This window comes from Drosophila erecta, unplaced genomic scaffold (genome assembly GCF_003286155.1).
Source record: "Drosophila erecta strain 14021-0224.00,06,07 unplaced genomic scaffold, DereRS2 tig00000126-arrow-pilon, whole genome shotgun sequence".
NCBI lineage: Eukaryota > Metazoa > Arthropoda > Insecta > Diptera > Drosophilidae > Drosophila > Drosophila erecta.
The window spans coordinates 7,601,368-7,624,119 of record NW_020825209.1 but is presented as its reverse complement, the minus strand read 5'-3'; the positions used below and the strand labels follow the sequence as shown (position 1 = coordinate 7,624,119).

The 22,752-nt window shown below is 38.7% G+C and overlaps 1 protein-coding gene across 1 annotated transcript; it reads right to left on the bottom strand.

The window, feature by feature from the left end:
* Positions 1-2,812: 2,812 nt before the first annotated feature.
* Positions 2,813-4,032, bottom strand: LOC6550400. The gene has a single exon (XM_001977811.3). The coding sequence runs from the start codon at positions 3,878-3,880 to the stop codon at positions 3,263-3,265; it is 618 nt and encodes a 205-aa protein (XP_001977847.1). The 5' UTR covers positions 3,881-4,032; the 3' UTR covers positions 2,813-3,262.
* Between the last annotated feature and the right edge of the window lie 18,720 nt (positions 4,033-22,752).

Genomic DNA, 22,752 nt, shown 5'->3' with positions numbered 1-22,752 from the left:
CCAAGCCACTGGCCTCGCTTTTCCAGCACACACACAGACACTTGTTGAAAATCATAAAAATTTGATGTACTTAAAATTTTCATAAAGCTGCCAAACAATGCCCAACATGAAGAGCAACAAAAACAAAGTCGGTTGCAAAAAATGTTTTAAACTTGCCAACTTGTTTGGGCTTCGTTGGGAATAATAAAACGAAATAAAACCGAAAAAACACTGACAAACGAGCAATCAAATTTGTTTAAATGCAATTCTGCGGACTTTTTTTGAATGCCGGTTTCCGGTTGTTATTCTTTTTGCTTTTTTGTTTCTTTTGGTTTTTTGTTTTGAGCGCAGTGCAATGCGGAGTAAAGTATACGAACTTTGCAGCGGAAATTCCAAACGAGGCCTGCAGTAAGCAATTGAGCGTTAAATCGGCGGGAAATCGAAGCAAGGGAAGCCCAGAATAAATAAACTGAAAAACAGGCAAGTGGAGTCAAGTGCGCTTACAAAAATATATGTATTTATGGGCAGCACTACTTTTAACTGGCAAAGAATAAAGTCAAACAGGAAGAACAATAGCTATATATCATCCGTCTTGAATTGCCCAATAAACAAATACATTCTCGGATAACTTATAGCGCTTCCTAACTTATCAATGTTGACTTCATTTGCAACTCGGTATAAAATGCTGGCACTGCAGCCCTAGCTTACATTTAAGTGATTCCGACTAAAGTATTCCAGTTCCCCCCATTGAACAATAAACTGGCAAATTCTGGCGCCCCTGGCTGGTGGAATCCAGTGATAATTATGCGACCATATTTTGGCAGCTCGATATCGGTCGAGAATGGGCATTAACATGAACATGAACCTAACGACTAACTGTTGCCAGCGGAATGTGCGTCCAAATCGCGACGAGGTGTTCCTAATGGGATTATGTTCGTCGGGTTGGAGGAGCAGCCGATTCTTTGTCGCCGCCTGGCACGATATATATTATATGCCATATAAATGCAGGATACTCGGCCTCCTTGAAGAAAAACTGGTACTGGAAGTGGAAGTGGAAGTGGCACAACTATCGTGCATCCATCGCATTAATTCAGGGAGGGATCGCCATTTTCTGGGATGGTGCGTGCGTGCCGATAGCGAACTAAGTGCAAGTGGCGTTTGCTAATTGTTGCCCATGTTTTTCTGCTGACAATTCGCTTTCGGCCAAATAATTCATGCAAAACTCGCGAAATTGTCACGCAACCCAGTTCACAATGCGGCGATGATGATGAGACGCTGTTAATTAATTAATTATCCCCCGCCGACGGGGCGGCGGTTTCCTGATTTATGATAAGAACACTTTGCCCCACTCCGCTGCCCCCCAGTTTCCCGTGTACAATTTGCGATTTGGTGAAAATGATTTCCTCCTGGCGCCCAACACGCAAAAGTGACATTTTTATTGTTGGCGTTTTGCATGTCGAGGGGATGCCTGGCTGTCCTTAGAGAAAAGCCAAGGTGAGGGGGTGCGGGGGTGCGGGGGGTTGGCCTGGGTGCTGTATCATCATTAGGCCAACTCATTTTTGTCCTGCGCAGCGTGGGACGCGTGCATCATGTTGCAAACAGCCAGATGGGCCAGAAGCAGCGAGTAAGGACGCAGGACCTTAAGGTGGCCCATGTTGACGATGCTAATTAGCCTCCGCTCTGCCACTGTCCTCGACATCAGCTGGCTACGCCCCGAGTGGGTCGAAGGACACCCTCGTCCTTCGTCCTGCACAACAAACCAACTGGCGGTCGCCGGAGGCAAAAGTTATGGTGAACAAAAGGTCTGCGGAGTGCTATTACCTGCTATGACAATTCCAACCGCAGTTTCAAAGGGAACTCGAGGATTTCAGCCGAAAAATGATTTAATTTCCAGCCTTGCGAATCGGCATTTGCTTAAAGTCTTTATAATTTGATGTAGCAGGACTCAAGACAGACAGTTCTATATTCTGCTGATGGGCATCATCTTTAAACTGATAAACGCCATACTTACGTTCATCGCTTTGTACGAGCTTAATTGTCAACTGTTGAGGCATGTCCTGGACTTACTGCTCCTCGCACAACTCTCGAAGGATTCCCGATGTGGCAATCGCCATTCGCATCTTTGGACACTCAATAACCGGCCAGTCAGCAGTTGTGCGCCCAGACTCCTGCCTGTCAGTTGTCCCATTTTCGATTCCATCAGATTTTGTGTATTCGTAGCAGCAACGGTGGTATTATCATCAATTCCAGTGTCTGGCAATGGTTCCACCGCTCCTGCTCCCGTCCCACTGCCCGCCCACAGCAGCCCTTGGATTTCTTTCATCCGAGTTGGTCGTCCTTAAAATATTTTCGGAGCAATGTTTCCATAAATACACAACACAGGATCACAGGACGGGAAAAGTGGATATGGCGGTGGGAGAGGGAGGCCGTCAAGGGAACAAGGGACTCAAAAACAGGCACGCTCCAAAATTCGGCACGCTTTAGGTGTGTGAGTGCTCGGTATCTTTGTGTGAGTGTGAGTGTGAGTGTGTGGGTGGCCGGCCATAAGCAACATAAGCAAACGCGAAAGAAGAATAAATAAAAGCTCTGCTCGACCATTGTTTGCTTAGTAATACACACACACACACACACACACACACACATACACACGCACACGTATATACACAGCGAACACGACACGCGCACGGAAAAAAAATCATAATTCCGCGAACCACAGTGCGTATACGCAATACGGGCAGCAGTGCTAAAATCGCGTTGCCAGAAGTTGTATGAATAATAAAAGCCAAAAATTGGCCTTCGAGTGAAGCGAAATGAAATTAGACAACATTTCTGATGACTTTCTGCTCTGTTTGGGTCTAAAATTGCCCGGGATTGTATTTTTGGCATTTCGGATTGGTTTTTGGTAGGTAGAACTGGGGGAACTGGGGGAACTGGGGGAACCAGGCGAAGCCAGAAAGAAGGGGCCAGTCGAGCCGACAATTTGTCAATTGACGCGCATCCAGGCGCTGGCAGCTCCTTCCGCCCGACTGCCTCTCAATGCCAGGACACCAAGTCAATTTTCATAGACATTTCACTGCAGTCCATCATTCGGCCCGCCCCCTTTTCCAGTACCCTTTTGCACGGTCTTTAGAGCCTTTCGAGTCCATCTGGCTGGAATAAATACATTTGCTTCGTCTGCTCTGCGCCCGACATGATCGTTCGTCGAATCGAGGACGCTGCGAAGTCCTTTTGTCTGCTGCACAAGCTGCGACATCAAAGGCTTGCAGGAGGCGACCACAACGGGCTAACAATCGGTGGTGGTGGCCAGCAGCTGCAGATGCTTCTCCTCGGGCAACTGCACATTACCAGGATGCTGACTATCCAGAGCCGACTGTTCCATCTGCTCCTGATCCTGTTGCTGCTGCTTGTCCCGCTGGCAAAGCTCAGCTCTGATCCGGATGTCCTTGGTCTTTGACACACCCTCTGATTCAATGGGCTCCGTGGCCTCGTAGGCATTTATCCAGAGCATGGCGGCCAGCGCGGTCATCAGACCGCCCATGATGGCCCACTCCCAGCGCAGGTAGACTTCGGTGGAGACGCCCAGGTAGCGCCGCAGCACGAACTGGGTGGACAGGTGGAGGATGTGCTCCACGCTGCACCAGAGCCACAGGGCCAGGACCTCCATGAAGGCCACGCCCAGCACCAGTTCGACGAGGAAGGCGGCCAGCCTGCCCATCCGGCGGCGATATCGCGTGGGCAGCACCTCCAGGTCGTGCAGGAAGTGCAGGATGGCGCAGTAGGCAATGTGGCCGGCGTAGATGGTGCCGGGAATCACCGGGAATCGCTCTATGTCCAACAGACAGCTGCCACGCAATCCGAAGTGCAGAACGCTGGCAATCAGGAGCACCAGTGTGGAGGTCATCGCGACGATTGAGTATGGCGAATTTGTTCAATTTTCCTAACTTTATTTGGAGCTTTTCCTATTTTTCCTGAAAAGTGAAAGGCCGAAAGGTGTGTGTGTGTGTGCGTCAGCTTCAACGAGTCGTTGTGATTTGCTTATGTAAAGCTGGTTGCCCGGGCTCTGAAGTTTCGAGCACTTTGGCGTGGAGTACGTGATCGAAGGAAAGCATTTCCTAACGACAAGAACTAGTAACGAATGCTCCTGCGACGGAGAAAATACACTATCCAAGTTCGTTATTCAGCCGTATGAATAATTCGTTACTGCTTAACTTTTACAGTAACTTTTGTACAAAGTTGTAGGAAAAGTAAAAAAAGCCGCTGGCTATCAATCGCAATATTCTTGCCGAATTTTAAGCTGTGTGTCAGTGCCTCCAAAATTATTCTTTCGTTTTTCAATTGCCTCGGCGCGGACTTAGCACGATTTGTGAAAATGCGGAAAAGAGCCAACTTCCACCTACAGACGAGCTAATTCCGGGCTTAGCCATATTCGCAATTAATTGTAATTCGTTCTGGCGCAGACAAGCTCCGTGCATTTAGCAGTGCGCCAGGTCATTAGGTGACCCCAGTTCTCCGCTGGCCGGCCGCCCCGCCCTCCTAATCCCTTGTCACGCCCATTTATGTTCATAAATTATGCAGTCAACCTCTGATGCTCATTGACCCAGAGGAAAACCCCCGTAGCCCCACCTTTTCAATGGGGCAGCTGTCGAAATGTTATTTCTTTCCTTATTTCTGCCTCATTTTTTGTGCTGGAAAAGCGGGCGGGGAAAACCGTTTGATCCCTTCCGGCTTAGCTGGGACTAAAAGTAGAGCACGACGAAAATAAAATTAAAAAAACAGACTGATAGCGGCTGGGTTAATCGGAAGTGGACTGGTGGACTTAGGAAGGCTCATTGGACAACTCAGCGGCAGACACAACTTTAAATTTATTACAAGCTAGGCCCAAAATTATGTATTTCCCATTAATGTGTCCCCTTTTCGGACACAAACGCAGATACTTCTTATATCGGTATTGGTTTTCGTGCCATCCGCTGGCTGGAACCATATTTTGCATTGGGAGTTGGCTTTGATTAAAAGGTTGGATACCATCCCCAGTCAATTCGTATTTTTTGTTTTCTGATTTTGGGCAGCTTGACTTGCTGCCAGCCAGTCCATTGAAAGTTTTGTTTTCTGGGTTCCTCCGTCCCGCCAACGAAGCACGTACAATGGACTTGGGGAAATGGGAAAACTGGGGAAATGTGGAAATGGGGAAATGGGGAAATGGTGAAATGGGGACATGGGAAGTGATATCCCCTAAGAACGCACACTATTTGCTTATGCAGATTTCGACCAACATTTCGCATTTGTTTTCGGCAAGCAGCAGCAGAAAGTGAAATGTGAAATGTTGCAACAAAAGGGGTCACCAGATTTTTCTGATATCATATGATATATGAGTGTTCTATGGGCCCTTTTGTCTCTGCCACTTCCCACTTCCCACTTGCCACTCTCCGCTTTGGCATGCATATATTTATGTTAAATTCATGATATTTAAATTAGTTAGCCAACAGTTTGTCCTTGGTCCCTTGTTGGTGCCCTGACCTTTGCCTCTTGGGGTTTGCCGCCGCACAAAAGGCCACCCGGCTGCAGTGGCCAAACATTCAATTATGAGGCCTCCAGCCTTCGAGTTTCTGTGTGTCTGACTTTGACTTTGGCTCTGGATTTCCAGCTCCAGCTTTTGGCCTAAGCTCATCTGCCATTAGCATTTCAAATGCCACGCATGGTGGCAAGTGAGTGTTGGGGGATATCAAACTTTAACCATTTGCCTGCGAGCGGCCAACGACAAAAAGCAACGCAAGCTGGCAAAAGTTTGCCATCATATATCTTGTCAGTGTGCGATGCATACGTTATCGGCCCTTCTTTCCTTCTAGCAGAGCCTGACCCCTGACCCCTGACCCCTGACCCCCTTTCATTGGCCGCACTGGTCAAGTAAATGAGTTCTCCTGCGGCTTTTCCACATTTGTTTTTGCGTGCCTTGCCATTTGACAGATCAAAGACCGACTAATACACGAGCAAACAACAAACACACTCGCACAGATCGGAAGCCACATCGGAAATGGATATTTAATTAAAGTTCTCGGCTTTGTCGTCGACTTTTCTTTGTCTGCCATTCGAATTTCCCCGATGGAAAATTGAAATTGCCTAATGTTAAAATGATGGCCACACAAAGGTGTGCAAACATTTCCTTAGACTCGTAGAAGATGATTGTGCAAATAATGTAATACAATGAGCATTTAAGAACATTTTAACTAAAAATGTTTCTGGAGTTTCTCCATTCAAATTTAGAATTTATTTTTTTTTTCTTTGTAAATTTTTCTTATGTAAAAATTCAATAATGTCCAAAGACTAAAGTTCTAAAGTCCATAACTCAACCAATCTTTATCGGATTTTTAAGTGGCATACCTTTAAATGTTTCTGGAGCAATTCTCTAAAAATCTGCATTCAAATTTAGAAATTTATTTTTTTTTTCATTTTTTGTAATTTTTTTGATGCAGAAATCCAAAAGAACTGCGAAATGTCCGAATGCTGAAGTTCTGAAGTCCATAACTCAACTAATATTAATCGGATTTTGAAGTGGCATACCTCAAAATGCTTCTGGCGCAATTCTCTAACAATCTGCATTCAAATTTAGAAATTTATTTTTTTTTTCATTTTTTGTAATTTTTTTGATGCAGAAATCCAAAAGAACTGCGAAATGTCCGAATGCTGAAGTTCTGAAGTCCATAACTCAACTAATACTAATCGGATTTTGAAGTGGCATACCTTTAAATGTTTCTGGAGCAATTCTCTAAAAATCTGCATTCAAATTTAGAAATTTATTTTTTTTTTCATTTTTTGTAATTTTTTTGATGCAGAAATCCAAAAGAACTGCGAAATGTCCGAATGCTGAAGTTCTGAAGTCCATAACTCAACTAATATTAATCGGATTTTGAAGTGGCATACCTTTAAATGTTTCTGGAGCAATTCTCTAAAAATCTGCATTCAAATTTAGAAATTTATTTTTTTTTTTCATTTTTTGTAATTTTTTTGATGCAGAAATCCAAAAGAACTGCGAAATGTCCGAATGCTGAAGTTCTGAAGTCCATAACTCAACTAATACTAATCGGATTTTGAAGTGGCATACCTTTAAATGTTTCTGGAGCAATTCTCTAAAAATCTGCATTCAAATTTAGAAATTTATTTTTTTTTTCATTTTTTGTAATTTTTTTGATGCAGAAATCCAAAAGAACTGCGAAATGTCCGAATGCTGAAGTTCTGAAGTCCATAACTCAACTAATATTAATCGGATTTTGAAGTGGCATACCTTTAAATGTTTCTGGAGCAATTCTCTAACAATCTGCATTCAAATTTATAAATTTATTTTTTTTTTCATTTTTTGTAATTTTTTTGATGCAGAAATCCAAAAGAACTGCGAAATGTCCGAATGCTGAAGTTCTGAAGTCCATAACTCAACTAATACTAATCGGATTTTGAAGTGGCATACCTTTAAATGTTTCTGGAGCAATTCTCTAAAAATCTGCATTCAAATTTAGAAATTTATTTTTTTTTTCATTTTTTGTAATTTTTTTGATGCAGAAATCCAAAAGAACTGCGAAATGTCCGAATGCTGAAGTTCTGAAGTCCATAACTCAACTAATACTAATCGGATTTTGAAGTGGCATACCTTTAAATGTTTCTGGAGCAATTCTCTAAAAATCTGCATTCAAATTTAGAAATTTATTTTTTTTTTCATTTTTTGTAATTTTTTTGTGCAGAAATCCAAAAGAACTGCGGAATGTCCGAATTCTGAACTTCTGAAGTCCATAACTCAACTAATACTAATCGGATTTTGAAGTGGCATACCTTTAAATGTTTCTGGAGCAATTCTCTAAAAATCTGCATTCAAATTTATAAATTTTTTTTTTTTTTCATATTTTGTAATTTTTTTGATGCAGAAATCCAAAAGAACTGCGAAATGTCCGAATTCTGAAGTTCTGAAGTCCATAACTCAACTAATACTAATCGGATTTTGAAGTGGCATACCTTTAAATGTTTCTGGAGCAATTCTCTAAAAATCTGCATTCAAATTTAGAAATTTATTTTTTTTTTCATTTTTTGTAATTTTTTTGATGCAGAAATCCAAAAGAACTGCGAAATGTCCAAATGCTGAAGTTCTGAAGTCCATAACTCAACTAATACTAATCGGATTTTGAAGTGGCATACCTTTAAATGTTTCTGGAGCAATTCTCTAAAAATCTGCATTCAAATTTATAAATTTATTTTTTTTTTCATTTTTTGTAATTTTTTTGATGCAGAAATCCAAAAGAACTGCGAAATGTCCGAATGCTGAAGTTCTGAAGTCCATAACTCAACTAATACTAATCGGATTTTGAAGTGGCATACCTTTAAATGTTTCTGGAGCAATTCTCTAAAAATCTGCATTCAAATTTGGAAATTTATTTTTTTTTTCATTTTTTGTAATTTTTTTGATGCAGAAATCCAAAAGAACTGCGAAATGTCCCAAGGCTGAAGTTCTGAAGTCCATAACTCAACTAATACTAATCGGATTTTGAAGTGGAGCAATTCTCTAAAAATCTGCATTCAAATTTAGAAATTTATTTTTTTTTTCATTTTTTGTAATTTTTTTGATGCAGAAATCCAAAAGAACTGCGGAATGTCCGAATCCTGAACTTCTGAAGTCCATAACTCAACTAATACTAATCGGATTTTGAAGTGGCATACCTTTAAATGTTTCTGGAGCAATTCTCTAAAAATCTGCATTCAAATTTAGAAATTTATTTTTTTTTTCATTTTTTGTAATTTTTTTGATGCAGAAATCCAAAAGAACTGCGAAATGTCCAAATGCTGAAGTTCTGAAGTCCATAACTCAACTAATACTAATCGGATTTTGAAGTGGCATACCTTTAAATGTTTCTGGAGCAATTCTCTAAAAATCTGCATTCAAATTTATAAATTTATTTTTTTTTTCATTTTTTGTAATTTTTTTGATGCAGAAATCCAAAAGAACTGCGAAATGTCCGAATGCTGAAGTTCTGAAGTCCATAACTCAACTAATACTAATCGGATTTTGAAGTGGCATACCTTTAAATGTTTCTGGAGCAATTCTCTAAAAATCTGCATTCAAATTTGGAAATTTATTTTTTTTTTCATTTTTTGTAATTTTTTTGATGCAGAAATCCAAAAGAACTGCGAAATGTCCCAAGGCTGAAGTTCTGAAGTCCATAACTCAACTAATACTAATCGGATTTTGAAGTGGAGCAATTCTCTAAAAATCTGCATTCAAATTTAGAAATTTATTTTTTTTTTCATTTTTTGTAATTTTTTTGATGCAGAAATCCAAAAGAACTGCGGAATGTCCGAATCCTGAACTTCTGAAGTCCATAACTCAACTAATACTAATCGGATTTTGAAGTGGCATACCTTTAAATGTTTCTGGAGCAATTCTCTAAAAATCTGCATTCAAATTTATAAATTTATTTTTTTTTTCATTTTTTGTAATTTTTTTGATGCAGAAATCCAAAAGAACTGCGAAATGTCCGAATGCTGAAGTTCTGAAGTCCATAACTCAACTAATACTAATCGGATTTTGAAGTGGCATACCTTTAAATGTTTCTGGAGCAATTCTCTAAAAATCTGCATTCAAATTTAGAAATTTATTTTTTTTTTCATTTTTTGTAATTTTTTTGTGCAGAAATCCAAAAGAACTGCGGAATGTCCGAATTCTGAACTTCTGAAGTCCATAACTCAACTAATACTAATCGGATTTTGAAGTGGCATACCTTTAAATGTTTCTGGAGCAATCCTCTAAAAATCTGCATTCAAATTTATAAATTTATTTTTTTTTTCATTTTTTGTAATTTTTTTGATGCAGAAATCCAAAAGAACTGCGAAATGTCCAAATGCTGAAGTTCTGAAGTCCATAACTCAACTAATACTAATCGGATTTTGAAGTGGCATACCTTTAAATGTTTCTGGAGCAATTCTCTAAAAATCTGCATTCAAATTTATAAATTTATTTTTTTTTTCATTTTTTGTAATTTTTTTGATGCAGAAATCCAAAAGAACTGCGAAATGTCCGAATGCTGAAGTTCTGAAGTCCATAACTCAACTAATACTAATCGGATTTTGAAGTGGCATACCTTTAAATGTTTCTGGAGCAATTCTCTAAAAATCTGCATTCAAATTTGGAAATTTATTTTTTTTTCCATTTTTTGTAATTTTTTTGATGCAGAAATCCAAAAGAACTGCGAAATGTCCCAAGGCTGAAGTTCTGAAGTCCATAACTCAACTAATACTAATCGGATTTTGAAGTGGCATACCTTTAAATGTTTCTGGAGCAATTCTCTAAAAATCTGCATTCAAATTTAGAAATTTATTTTTTTTTTCATTTTTTGTAATTTTTTTGATGCAGAAATCCAAAAGAACTGCGGAATGTCCGAATTCTGAACTTCTGAAGTCCATAACTCAACTAATACTAATCGGATTTTGAAGTGGCATACCTTTAAATGTTTCTGGAGCAATTCTCTAAAAATCTGCATTCAAATTTATAAATTTATTTTTTTTTTCATTTTTTGTAATTTTGTTGATGCAGAAATCCAAAAGACCTGCGAAATGTCCGAATTCTGAAGTTCTGAAGTCCATAACTCAACTAATACTAATCGGATTTTGAAGTGGCATACCTTTAAATGTTTCTGGAGCAATTCTCTAAAAATCTGCATTCAAATTTAGAAATTAATTTTTTTTTTCATTTTTTGTAATTTTTTTGATGCAGAAATCCAAAAGAACTGCGAAATGTCCAAATGCTGAAGTTCTGAAGTCCATAACTCAACTAATACTAATCGGATTTTGAAGTGGCATACCTTTAAATGTTTCTGGAGCAATTCTCTAAAAATCTGCATTCAAATTTAGAAATTTATTTTTTTTTTCATTTTTTGTAATTTTTTTGATGCAGAAATCCAAAAGAACTGCGAAATGTCCAAATGCTGAAGTTCTGAAGTCCATAACTCAACTAATACTAATCGGATTTTGAAGTGGTATACCTTTAAATGTTTCTGGAGCAATTCTCTAAAAATCTGCATTCAAATTTATAAATTTATTTTTTTTTTCATTTTTTGTAATTTTTTTGATGCAGAAATCCAAAAGAACTGCGAAATGTCCGAATTCTGAACTTCTGAAGTCCATAACTCAACTAAAACTAATCGGATTTTGAAGTGGCATACCTTTAAATGTTTCTGGAGCAATTCTCTAAAAATCTGCATTCAAATTTAGAAATTTATTTTTTTTTTCATTTTTTGTAATTTTTTTGATGCAGAAATCCAAAAGAACTGCGAAATGTCCGAATGCTGAAGTTCTGAAGTCCATAACTCAACTAATATTAATCGGATTTTGAAGTGGCATACCTTTAAATGTTTCTGGAGCAATTCTCTAAAAATCTGCATTCAAATTTAGAAATTTATTTTTTTTTTCATTTTTTGTAATTTTTTTGATGCAGAAATCCAAAAGAACTGCGAAATGTCCGAATTCTGAACTTCTGAAGTCCATAACTCAACTAATACTAATCGGATTTTGAAGTGGCATACCTTTAAATGTTTCTGGAGCGATTCTCTAAAAATCTGCATTCAAATTTATAAATTTATTTTTTTTTTCATTTTTTGTAATTTTTTTGATGCAGAAATCCAAAAGAACTGCGAAATGTCCGAATTCTGAACTTCTGAAGTCCATAACTCAACTAAAACTAATCGGATTTTGAAGTGGCATACCTTTAAATGTTTCTGGAGCAATTCTCTAAAAATCTGCATTCAAATTTAGAAATTTATTTTTTTTTTCATTTTTTGTAATTTTTTTGATGCAGAAATCCAAAAGAACTGCGAAATGTCCGAATGCTGAAGTTCTGAAGTCCATAACTCAACTAATATTAATCGGATTTTGAAGTGGCATACCTTTAAATGTTTCTGGAGCAATTCTCTAAAAATCTGCATTCAAATTTAGAAATTTATTTTTTTTTTAATTTTTTGTAATTTTTTTGATGCAGAAATCCAAAAGAACTGCGGAATGTCCGAATTCTGAACTTCTGAAGTCCATAACTCAACTAATACTAATCGGATTTTGAAGTGGCATACCTTTAAATGTTTCTGGAGCAATTCTCTAAAAATCTGCATTCAAATTTATAAATTTATTTTTTTTTTCATTTTTTGTAATTTTTTTGATGCAGAAATCCAAAAGAACTGCGAAATGTCCGAATTCTGAAGTTCTGAAGTCCATAACTCAACTAATACTAATCGGATTTTGAAGTGGCATACCTTTAAATGTTTCTGGAGCAATTCTCTAAAAATCTGCATTCAAATTTAGAAATTTATTTTTTTTTTCATTTTTTGTAATTTTGTTGATGCAGAAATCCAAAAGAACTGCGAAATGTCCGAATTCTGAAGTTCTGAAGTCCATAACTCAACTAATACTAATCGGATTTTGAAGTGGCATACCTTTAAATGTTTCTGGAGCAATTCTCTAAAAATCTGCATTCAAATTTAGAAATTAATTTTTTTTTTCATTTTTTGTAATTTTTTTGATGCAGAAATCCAAAAGAACTGCGAAATGTCCAAATGCTGAAGTTCTGAAGTCCATAACTCAACTAATACTAATCGGATTTTGAAGTGGCATACCTTTAAATGTTTCTGGAGCAATTCTCTAAAAATCTGCATTCAAATTTAGAAATTTATTTTTTTTTTCATTTTTTGTAATTTTTTTGATGCAGAAATCCAAAAGAACTGCGAAATGTCCAAATGCTGAAGTTCTGAAGTCCATAACTCAACTAATACTAATCGGATTTTGAAGTGGTATACCTTTAAATGTTTCTGGAGCAATTCTCTAAAAATCTGCATTCAAATTTATAAATTTATTTTTTTTTTCATTTTTTGTAATTTTTTTGATGCAGAAATCCAAAAGAACTGCGAAATGTCCGAATTCTGAACTTCTGAAGTCCATAACTCAACTAAAACTAATCGGATTTTGAAGTGGCATACCTTTAAATGTTTCTGGAGCAATTCTCTAAAAATCTGCATTCAAATTTAGAAATTTATTTTTTTTTTCATTTTTTGTAATTTTTTTGATGCAGAAATCCAAAAGAACTGCGAAATGTCCGAATGCTGAAGTTCTGAAGTCCATAACTCAACTAATATTAATCGGATTTTGAAGTGGCATACCTTTAAATGTTTCTGGAGCAATTCTCTAAAAATCTGCATTCAAATTTAGAAATTTATTTTTTTTTTCATTTTTTGTAATTTTTTTGATGCAGAAATCCAAAAGAACTGCGAAATGTCCGAATTCTGAACTTCTGAAGTCCATAACTCAACTAATACTAATCGGATTTTGAAGTGGCATACCTTTAAATGTTTCTGGAGCGATTCTCTAAAAATCTGCATTCAAATTTATAAATTTATTTTTTTTTTCATTTTTTGTAATTTTTTTGATGCAGAAATCCAAAAGAACTGCGAAATGTCCGAATTCTGAACTTCTGAAGTCCATAACTCAACTAAAACTAATCGGATTTTGAAGTGGCATACCTTTAAATGTTTCTGGAGCAATTCTCTAAAAATTTGCATTCAAATTTAGAAATTTATTTTTTTTTTCATTTTTTGTAATTTTTTTGATGCAGAAATCCAAAAGAACTGCGAAATGTCCGAATGCTGAAGTTCTGAAGTCCATAACTCAACTAATATTAATCGGATTTTGAAGTGGCATACCTTTAAATGTTTCTGGAGCAATTCTCTAAAAATCTGCATTCAAATTTAGAAATTTATTTTTTTTTTAATTTTTTGTAATTTTTTTGATGCAGAAATCCAAAAGAACTGCGGAATGTCCGAATTCTGAACTTCTGAAGTCCATAACTCAACTAATACTAATCGGATTTTGAAGTGGCATACCTTTAAATGTTTCTGGAGCAATTCTCTAAAAATCTGCATTCAAATTTATAAATTTATTTTTTTTTTCATTTTTTGTAATTTTTTTGATGCAGAAATCCAAAAGAACTGCGAAATGTCCGAATTCTGAAGTTCTGAAGTCCATAACTCAACTAATACTAATCGGATTTTGAAGTGGCATACCTTTAAATGTTTCTGGAGCAATTCTCTAAAAATCTGCATTCAAATTTAGAAATTAATTTTTTTTTTCATTTTTTGTAATTTTTTTGATGCAGAAATCCAAAAGAACTGCGAAATGTCCAAATGCTGAAGTTCTGAAGTCCATAACTCAACTAATACTAATCGGATTTTGAAGTGGCATACCTTTAAATGTTTCTGGAGCAATTCTCTAAAAATCTGCATTCAAATTTAGAAATTTATTTTTTTTTTCATTTTTTGTAATTTTTTTGATGCAGAAATCCAAAAGAACTGCGAAATGTCCGAATTCTGAACTTCTGAAGTCCATAACTCAACTAAAACTAATCGGATTTTGAAGTGGCATACCTTTAAATGTTTCTGGAGCAATTCTCTAAAAATCTGCATTCAAATTTAGAAATTTATTTTTTTTTTCATTTTTTGTAATTTTTTTGATGCAGAAATCCAAAAGAACTGCGAAATGTCCGAATGCTGAAGTTCTGAAGTCCATAACTCAACTAATATTAATCGGATTTTGAAGTGGCATACCTTTAAATGTTTCTGGAGCAATTCTCTAGAAATCTGCATTTAAATTTAGAAATTTATTTTTTTTTTCATTTTTTGTAATTTTTTTGATGCAGAAATCCAAAAGAACTGCGAAATGTCCAAATGCTGAAGTTCTGAAGTCCATAACTCAACTAATACTAATCGGATTTTGAAGTGGTATACCTTTAAATGTTTCTGGAGCAATTCTCTAAAAATCTGCATTCAAATTTAGAAATTTATTTTTTTTTTCATTTTTTGTAATTTTTTTGATGCAGAAATCCAAAAGAACTGCGAAATGTCCGAATTCTGAACTTCTGAAGTCCATAACTCAACTAAAACTAATCGGATTTTGAAGTGGCATACCTTTAAATGTTTCTGGAGCAATTCTCTAAAAATCTGCATTCAAATTTAGAAATTTATTTTTTTTTTCATTTTTTGTAATTTTTTTGATGCAGAAATCCAAAAGAACTGCGAAATGTCCGAATTCTGAACTTCTGAAGTCCATAACTCAACTAAAACTAATCGGATTTTGAAGTGGCATACCTTTAAATGTTTCTGGAGCAATTCTCTAAAAATCTGCATTCAAATTTAGAAATTTATTTTTTTTTTCATTTTTTGTAATTTTTTTGATGCAGAAATCCAAAAGAACTGCGAAATGTCCGAATGCTGAAGTTCTGAAGTCCATAACTCAACTAATATTAATCGGATTTTGAAGTGGCATACCTTTAAATGTTTCTGGAGCAATTCTCTAGAAATCTGCATTTAAATTTAGAAATTTATTTTTTTTTTCATTTTTTGTAATTTTTTTGATGCAGAAATCCAAAAGAACTGCGAAATGTCCGAATGCTGAAGTTCTGAAGTCCATAACTCAACTAATATTAATCGGATTTTGAAGTGGCATACCTTTAAATGTTTCTGGAGCAATTCTCTAAAAATCTGCATTCAAATTTAGAAATTTATTTTTTTTTTCATTTTTTGTAATTTTTTTGATGCAGAAATCCAAAAGAACTGCGAAATGTCCGAATGCTGAAGTTCTGAAGTCCATAACTCAACTAATATTAATCGGATTTTGAAGTGGCATACCTTTAAATGTTTCTGGAGCAATTCTCTAAAAATCTGCATTCAAATTTGGAAATTTATTTTGTTATTGCTTTCCTGGCAGTGTAACCACTTGAGTTCACAGGCAAAGCGGCGGAAGTGGCGCACGGAGAAGCAAGTTGTTCTGGAGACAAACTTTATGACTTTTATCTGAGCTCAAGTTTTGAGTCAACCTAAGAAGTCGAAGCGTCGAAGCTGAGCCCCCTTCGAAAAATAAATTTCCTGTGCCAGCCATTAAAAGTAGGGCCACCCAACTCTCATCAGCTGAGTTCTCAAACTGCCTCACGGCCAAATGCATAAATATATCCACTGTCAGTGCGCCACGCCTACTTTTTACCGCCCTCGTGTCCACATCCTGTGTTTCACACCGAAAAAAGTGTGAACGAAATTTCGAGGGCTCAGTTTGAGTAAGGCACTTCCTTTTATTGCAACTATTTTGGTTTAAGTAAATAAGCTGCTTCAAATGGTTGCTCATGTTGTGGTTTCAGTCCCCGTTTTGTTCGAGTGTACCGCCGGCTAAAAAACTTAAACACGGGCATTTTCATATACATTTATTTGGGAGGCTGTTCACGTTGCCGGCCCATGGAGGAATATAGTATACATAGGAGTATAGGATATGGGCGTGGCAAAAATTTGCATATTTGCAGAAGAGCAACGCAACGCAACGCAAAAGTGTCATAAAAATTGTACATTTCAATGAAACGAAGTTGAAAAACAACAACCCCCGCCGGCGGGAAATGGGATGGGAAAAAGTCTGGACATCGAAATATAAAGGCAATAAAAAGGTTATATGCCGGCAAAAGTCGGACCAGAGATAACGAACGATGGCCGGCAGGAATTTTAGAAAAGTGAAGTGTTTTAGGACCAGCAGAAGCCGGAATTTCTGGTGGGAACACACATTTTTATTGGCCATTTCGTGGAGCTATCGAAATTACGCAGAGCGCCGTTTTCAAATCTTCCAAATAAAATTACTCCACTCCCAACTATTTATTCATTTGCATTTGTTTCTATTTAAAGCCCCTGAACTCCTTTGGCTTGACCAGTGAGTTCCACTCGCTGAACAGAACAAATTCCCATAATTGCGGGCATAATCACATTGTACTGCAATTGGAGCCAATTAAAGGGACACGATGAAAAAACGCCGGTCACGCCAATATTTTCGCACCGAATTATGTGCCATCCATTGTGGGGAACAAGGGACATCGCCGCATTCATGTTTATTTGCGAAATGGAAATCCGCGATATATAAGCATCCGGTCCGTTTCCCGTGTTTTGTTTAATCAGTTTTGCAGCGCATTCTAGTCGGTCTTTGGGTCTTTGGCTCTTTGGGTGTTGAATGTTGGATGCTGGATGCTCGCTGCCTTTCGCCGGATTTTTGCATAATGAAATTGGAACACGGCGCACAAAGTGAGCTGCGATGCCGACATCATCGAGTTACAAATTCGTTTACGTTTACGTTCCCTTCTCTTTATCACTCGCCACTGGCGGGCGGAAAATTCCGGAAAATGTGGGGGAAAAAAGGCGGCACAACACAGTCGTGTTCTACGTTTCGCTCACACTTTTTTTCGCCGCTCTTTGGCTCTCGGCCCTTTGTTTTTCGCGGCAGATTGCGTCAGATATTAAATTTATTTACGCGAAATTCGCACGTCGAGCGCTCTCATATTGTTCCTCCACAAAACACAAAACACAAAGCACACAGTACACACAGTATACAGTACACAGTACACACTGCACAGTAAACACACTGCTGTATTGGCGCCCAATTGCTGGCCAGAGAGGGCGGTGGGGGCGTGGCAGCAGCCTGTGATACCCTAGACAAACACAAATGGCTTGTTTTCGAAAATTTCTCCAGTGACAGTCACATGATTTAGCGACAAAGTTTTCCAGCCTTCAAAGTGCCTGTTCCTAGGAGTATGCTCTTTTCAAATTCCCTGCAAAACAGAGTCCTGTTTCAGATAGAATCTGACTTAATGAGAAAACATGGGCTTTGGCTGGAGGAGCATAATGGGCTGAGTGCGAACACTGACAAAAAAGAGCGTAGTTTCTGGTGGTATGGAAAGCACTTCACGCTATCGTGTTCCACTGCAATCATTTGAAGACGAATTCTGTATTTAATGTCAAATATTTAAGATACTTCAGCTGCACTTTTTGTGCCATGAAAAGGCTCTCTTATTTCAAATCCGTCAAAATGGTCTTCATTCGGCAAAAGGTACTTGAAAGCCCTAAACGAGCCACTTTGGTTGAGTGCCCATAAAATGAGGTAATATTGTTGCATTTTCGTTACCAATTTTGTGCTTATAATTACCAGCTGAAAACAACAACGGGGGGAACGCAACTAAAGCAGCATTTTAAGTGCATTTGGACAAAACCGAAACAATCCGAGAGAAAGCCTCTTTTTTCCAATTAATATTTTTCCGCTCCATGCTGCGCGTTGTTGGCGCGGATTACCAACTCAAAAATGCGAGCATATGTATGTATGTGTTTTTGTGCAGCCGGGGGAAAGGGCTGCACTGAGCGAATTAATGCTCGCTTCTGGGAAGGCCAGTTGGCAGGCAAATGCTAAAACTCCTCTTTACGCACTAAGTTTAAGATTATTAATTAGTAAATATTTTAAAGCCACCTTGTGACTTTTCTTTTAGTAACGTGCGTAACTTTACATGAAATTATAACCAAAATATCAGTCAGTTTTGTCTGAGTGCAGGAGTGCAGTGGCAGAAAGCCTCCATGGCAAAAGAATGACTTTTCAATTAGGCACTAGCCAGGATGCGGAACAAAAGAGCCTGGTAACACCAAGCTGATTGGGTCAGATGCGACTTATTAGCTGCCCGTAATGCTGGTGAGTTATCCCCAAAAATGCAACTCGCAACTCTTGGGATAATAAGGAAAATAGGGCCATCCCTACAGCTCCTAGTTATTTGGAAGAATGGCTTGTTATGTGGGGGAACAACGCATTCGCATGCTCCAAAAATATGCATGTGAGTGCAAAATGCTCTTTAAGGCCAACCACAATTAATTGAACTGTTTGTGGGCTTGTGGGCGGCGATGGGGCATTGTGGGCCGCATAACATTGCCATTTAAATGTTTTTAATGCCTGGCTTAATTTATGGCTGCCGGAGGCCTGGCCAAACGAATCGGACATAAAATATTTAATAAGCAAGCGAACAACTCGGCCAATACGGTATGCACATATGTATGTGGTGAGGGGAGTGCCGGTAAATGCAGGATATTCGCAGAAAGTGAGCGATGGAGGAGCAACTGCATCGTGGGCATAAAAATCCTGGCACAAGTTGAGCTGTAAGTGACGTGAGCAGCTTTTACTCATCCCCTTTGCCGTTTGCCGTTTGCCCTTTGCCGTTTGCCCAGCAGCTGTCAGTCGCCATGGTGCTGGGTTTTAGTTCCACATCCTGATCCTGGGCGGATGGAACTTGTCGGGACATCCTTTCGTGGCAAATGGCTGTCAAATCTGCTTGCATTTTTCATGATGATACCGCCGAGTGCCGTCCTGACAAGGTCGTAAACTAAGAAATTCCATTTGCTTGTTGCTCCTTGCAGACCGCATACTTTGGCATTACGTACTTAGCGTCGAATCGACTCAGGACTCGGAACATCGGGCGTCCAGGACAGCAGGACAGCAGGACAGCAGGACCTCAGGACCTCAGGCATTCCGGACTCAAGAGGCTGGACTCCTCGGACCACCGGAGTGGTCGGCCGATTGGTAAGTATTCATTGGTCAACAGTTGAATGCAGGGCAGTCCCTTTATTTCGCTTGGGTTAATTAAAACACAGAATACACTCTGACAAAATGCCATTTAATCTACTCAGCAAATCCGGAAAAAGCAGGCGGCAAATTAATTATGCGCATATTTGTGGGCTCGACAACAATAACGTCCGATGTTGGCCCAAACAAAATAAAAAGGCTCATTGTGATTTGCATTTTCGTCCTTGTCGCTGCGCCATTTATGACAGATTTCTGCGAAAGGACGTCTTCTGCGGAAAATACCGCTGCCTGGCAACGCTCTAATGCGTTGGGTGGGGGTGTGTCTGGTGTTTGGGGGGTGTTCTTGGGTGTAGCCATCTATTAATTACAACAACAATCCACTGCTAATCAGCAGGGTTTCGGAGGAAGTGGCGGGGACGGGCGGGAGGGATTAAATCGTCTTCGGTGTTTAATGAGCCGCTGAGTCGCATAAATTTCCAAGTGGCGACTGTACTTTTCGGCACGACAAGTGGCAACGCGGGCGGATCAGAAGCGCAGTCAAGATGCTTAACCCTCGAATTGGCTTATTTTTTTCCACCTTCAAAGTTAATGCCCGGAACAGCGTTGAAGAAGCCGATTTAAATTCGGTTTGAGTGGCAATCTGGTCCAAAGGCAGTTCCGTTTCATTCAACCACTTTATCTTGGAAACGTCAATCAAATGTTTATACCGACTGAAAATGATTAACCAGTAGCTAGTAAAAAGGTGAGCTTTACCAGCTTTACCTGCTAAACTGGTTCAATATTTTTTAGAAAAATACCTACCAGTGATTTAAGCCCACAAATTAAGCATCTTTTTACAAATGTTCGAATAACCTCCTGTTAACTTTTGCGACCCTTCCCTTTCGTTTTCCATATGACTCTATGCTGCCCGTATTATCCTGGCTTAGCTGCTATTCAATCAATACACTAATGGGTCGCTTAGAAACATAATTTGGCCTGTACTTAAGTACGCCCACTATTTTGCCGTCCATCCTGCGATGTGTAATTCTGCGTTGATTGGTAAAACTGGCCGTCGTGGTAGATCGGCTTTTGCATTATTAAAGCGAGACTTATACAACTAATCAAACTTATGCAATTATCGCGGCTGGGCTATTAGGGGCACGAGGAAAAGCCAAAGCCAAAGCCAAAAACAATAACATAACGCCCATAAAATTCGACTGAAATTCGCCATAAAAACAGGCCCAATCTGCAAACACTCATAAAATGTAATGCCTTTATTTTCACTAAAGTATACCGACGAACTCAATTAAATGGTGGAGTTGCGTAAATAAAAAACAATGTTGAGAAGTTTCAGCTTAAAGGGTAACATTTAAGTAATCTCGGGCAACACCCGAACTATTCTTGGAAAATCTTCAGTGATAAATCGCTTGCAAATCACATTTATCTTTGGCAACTGCCCAAAATAGTTCTGGGCTTGAATTGTCCAAGTGTATTTGATTGTGCCTGGAAGTGGTAAGAATAATCAGGCCGAAATGATTTGAAAAGTTCCCCCAAATGATTGTGTGAAAAGCGCGCTGCTCGAACACAAAACTAAATGGCTTAACAGTTGAACGGTTGGACCGTGTGATTTTCCGGAATGAAATAAAAGTCAGCGGAAAGCGAATTTGCAAAAAGTGAGGCGAAAAAAGCGCGAGAGTAATATTTGGGCAAGTTCGAACCGAGGGCCGCGGCAATAATAATAATAATAACTCACAAATAAATATTGAAATGGAAAATGGAAAATGGAAAACCCGCTGGCCATATCAGTTGGCGTAAGGAGCGCGGAAAAGTCGGCCAGTGAATGGAAATGAGGGCAAGGAAATAAACAAAGCCAAAATGAAATGAACTGTAATCAATTTCCAGTTCGGCTGGGCGGTGGGAGGAAGTGGGCGGTGGGCGGTGGGTGGTGGGAGGACAAGGACGAGGCAGGAACGATAATATCCCGGGCAATTTATTCCTTCTGCCTTGAACAGCCTAGCCAATTATTAACATTTTCGCTGGAAAAGAGCCAGTCAAAAATATATATATGTATGTATATAAGGAAATAAAATACAAGTTGACCAGGACCGCAAAAGTGAAAAAAATATATGTATATACCTGGCGGCCTTTACAAATTTCTCCACCTATAAAGAATGGTCTCTAAGCTGAGCCGTCAGCCTTGCACAGCATTTCACTTTTTGGAGATATATTTGAAAGAATAATACCCAGCCTATTTATGTTTCACTTTAATTACGTGCTGCATACACAGCAGAAAATTGTGGCTTGAAATAGTCTCAAAAATGTTGCTTGAATTAGAATTTATTGTTAAGCTGTAAAGAGACATTTGAGAGCACATTAGTATTGGATTTAACAATTCCTCTCACTGGCATTCAATTGCCAGACTCCACTGTATGCAATTGCCAAAGAAATCGACTTGGTGTGGTATCACATTTTTGACCAGCCGATGTTGGCCCACTTGTGTTTCCCAGTCCGCCCAGTGCCTCCTCTGTCACACTTTTTCTGTGTAATTTGGAATGCTTTTTGTGAAAGTTTGCCACAAATTTCTCATTCGTTTTTGCCTTTTAACGATTCAACTTTTGTTAGCTTTAGCGGCATGGCCGATTTTTCTTTTTAATTTGGCATGGCCAGTGAAATTTATGAAATCCCGCACAGTTGCCGATAACAGTCGAGTGGCCAGCAGAAGTGCTTTGGGGTGGTCCAGGGTGGACCATCTGCAGCCAGTAGCGCACTCGGACTCAGAACGAAAGTGCCAAAAGTATCTGGTGGTGGCTCGCTGTTCTCCACGGCAGCTCTTTCCTTGCATTTCTATGCACCAACTGGTAATTAATTTCCACAGCCAATGCGTCCAAGTGCCGAGATGCACTGAGAGAAAGCCCCTGCCCAACTATATATCATTCGAAAGAGTTTTGTACGTGCCATGGGTTGGAAAATACCAAGGAAAGTAGGGATACATAATCAGTTGGTTGGACATCATGTCACTAGATAACAAATTCCTCCTTACAGAACATGACACATCTTAAAATTATTCACTTTGCTATGTTTGGGATAATATCAAGTAGTTTCTGAAGTAGAAAACACCATTTTGTAACCATGTTCCTAACCATGAAGTCTGCCGTAAGGAAGCAAATCAAAGATTGATTTTTCGCTCAGTGCACTCATGAACGGCTGTGTGTGTTAGCTACAATCTACGCCTGCACGAGTGTGTGTGCCGTGAGCTGTGGGTGGTGTGTGGTGGGTGGTGAGCTGTGGGTGGTGGACTCCTCGATGTCCAGTCCGCCTGGCTCGTTTCGCCTGGTTATTCCCGGCACATGCAGCAGCGCACTTTATCAA

Bases quoted from the DNA above. Each gene is read 5' to 3' on its own strand.
- LOC6550400 (XM_001977811.3), bottom strand. From the start codon at position 3,880: ATGACCTCCACACTGGTGCTCCTGATTGCCAGCGTTCTGCACTTCGGA.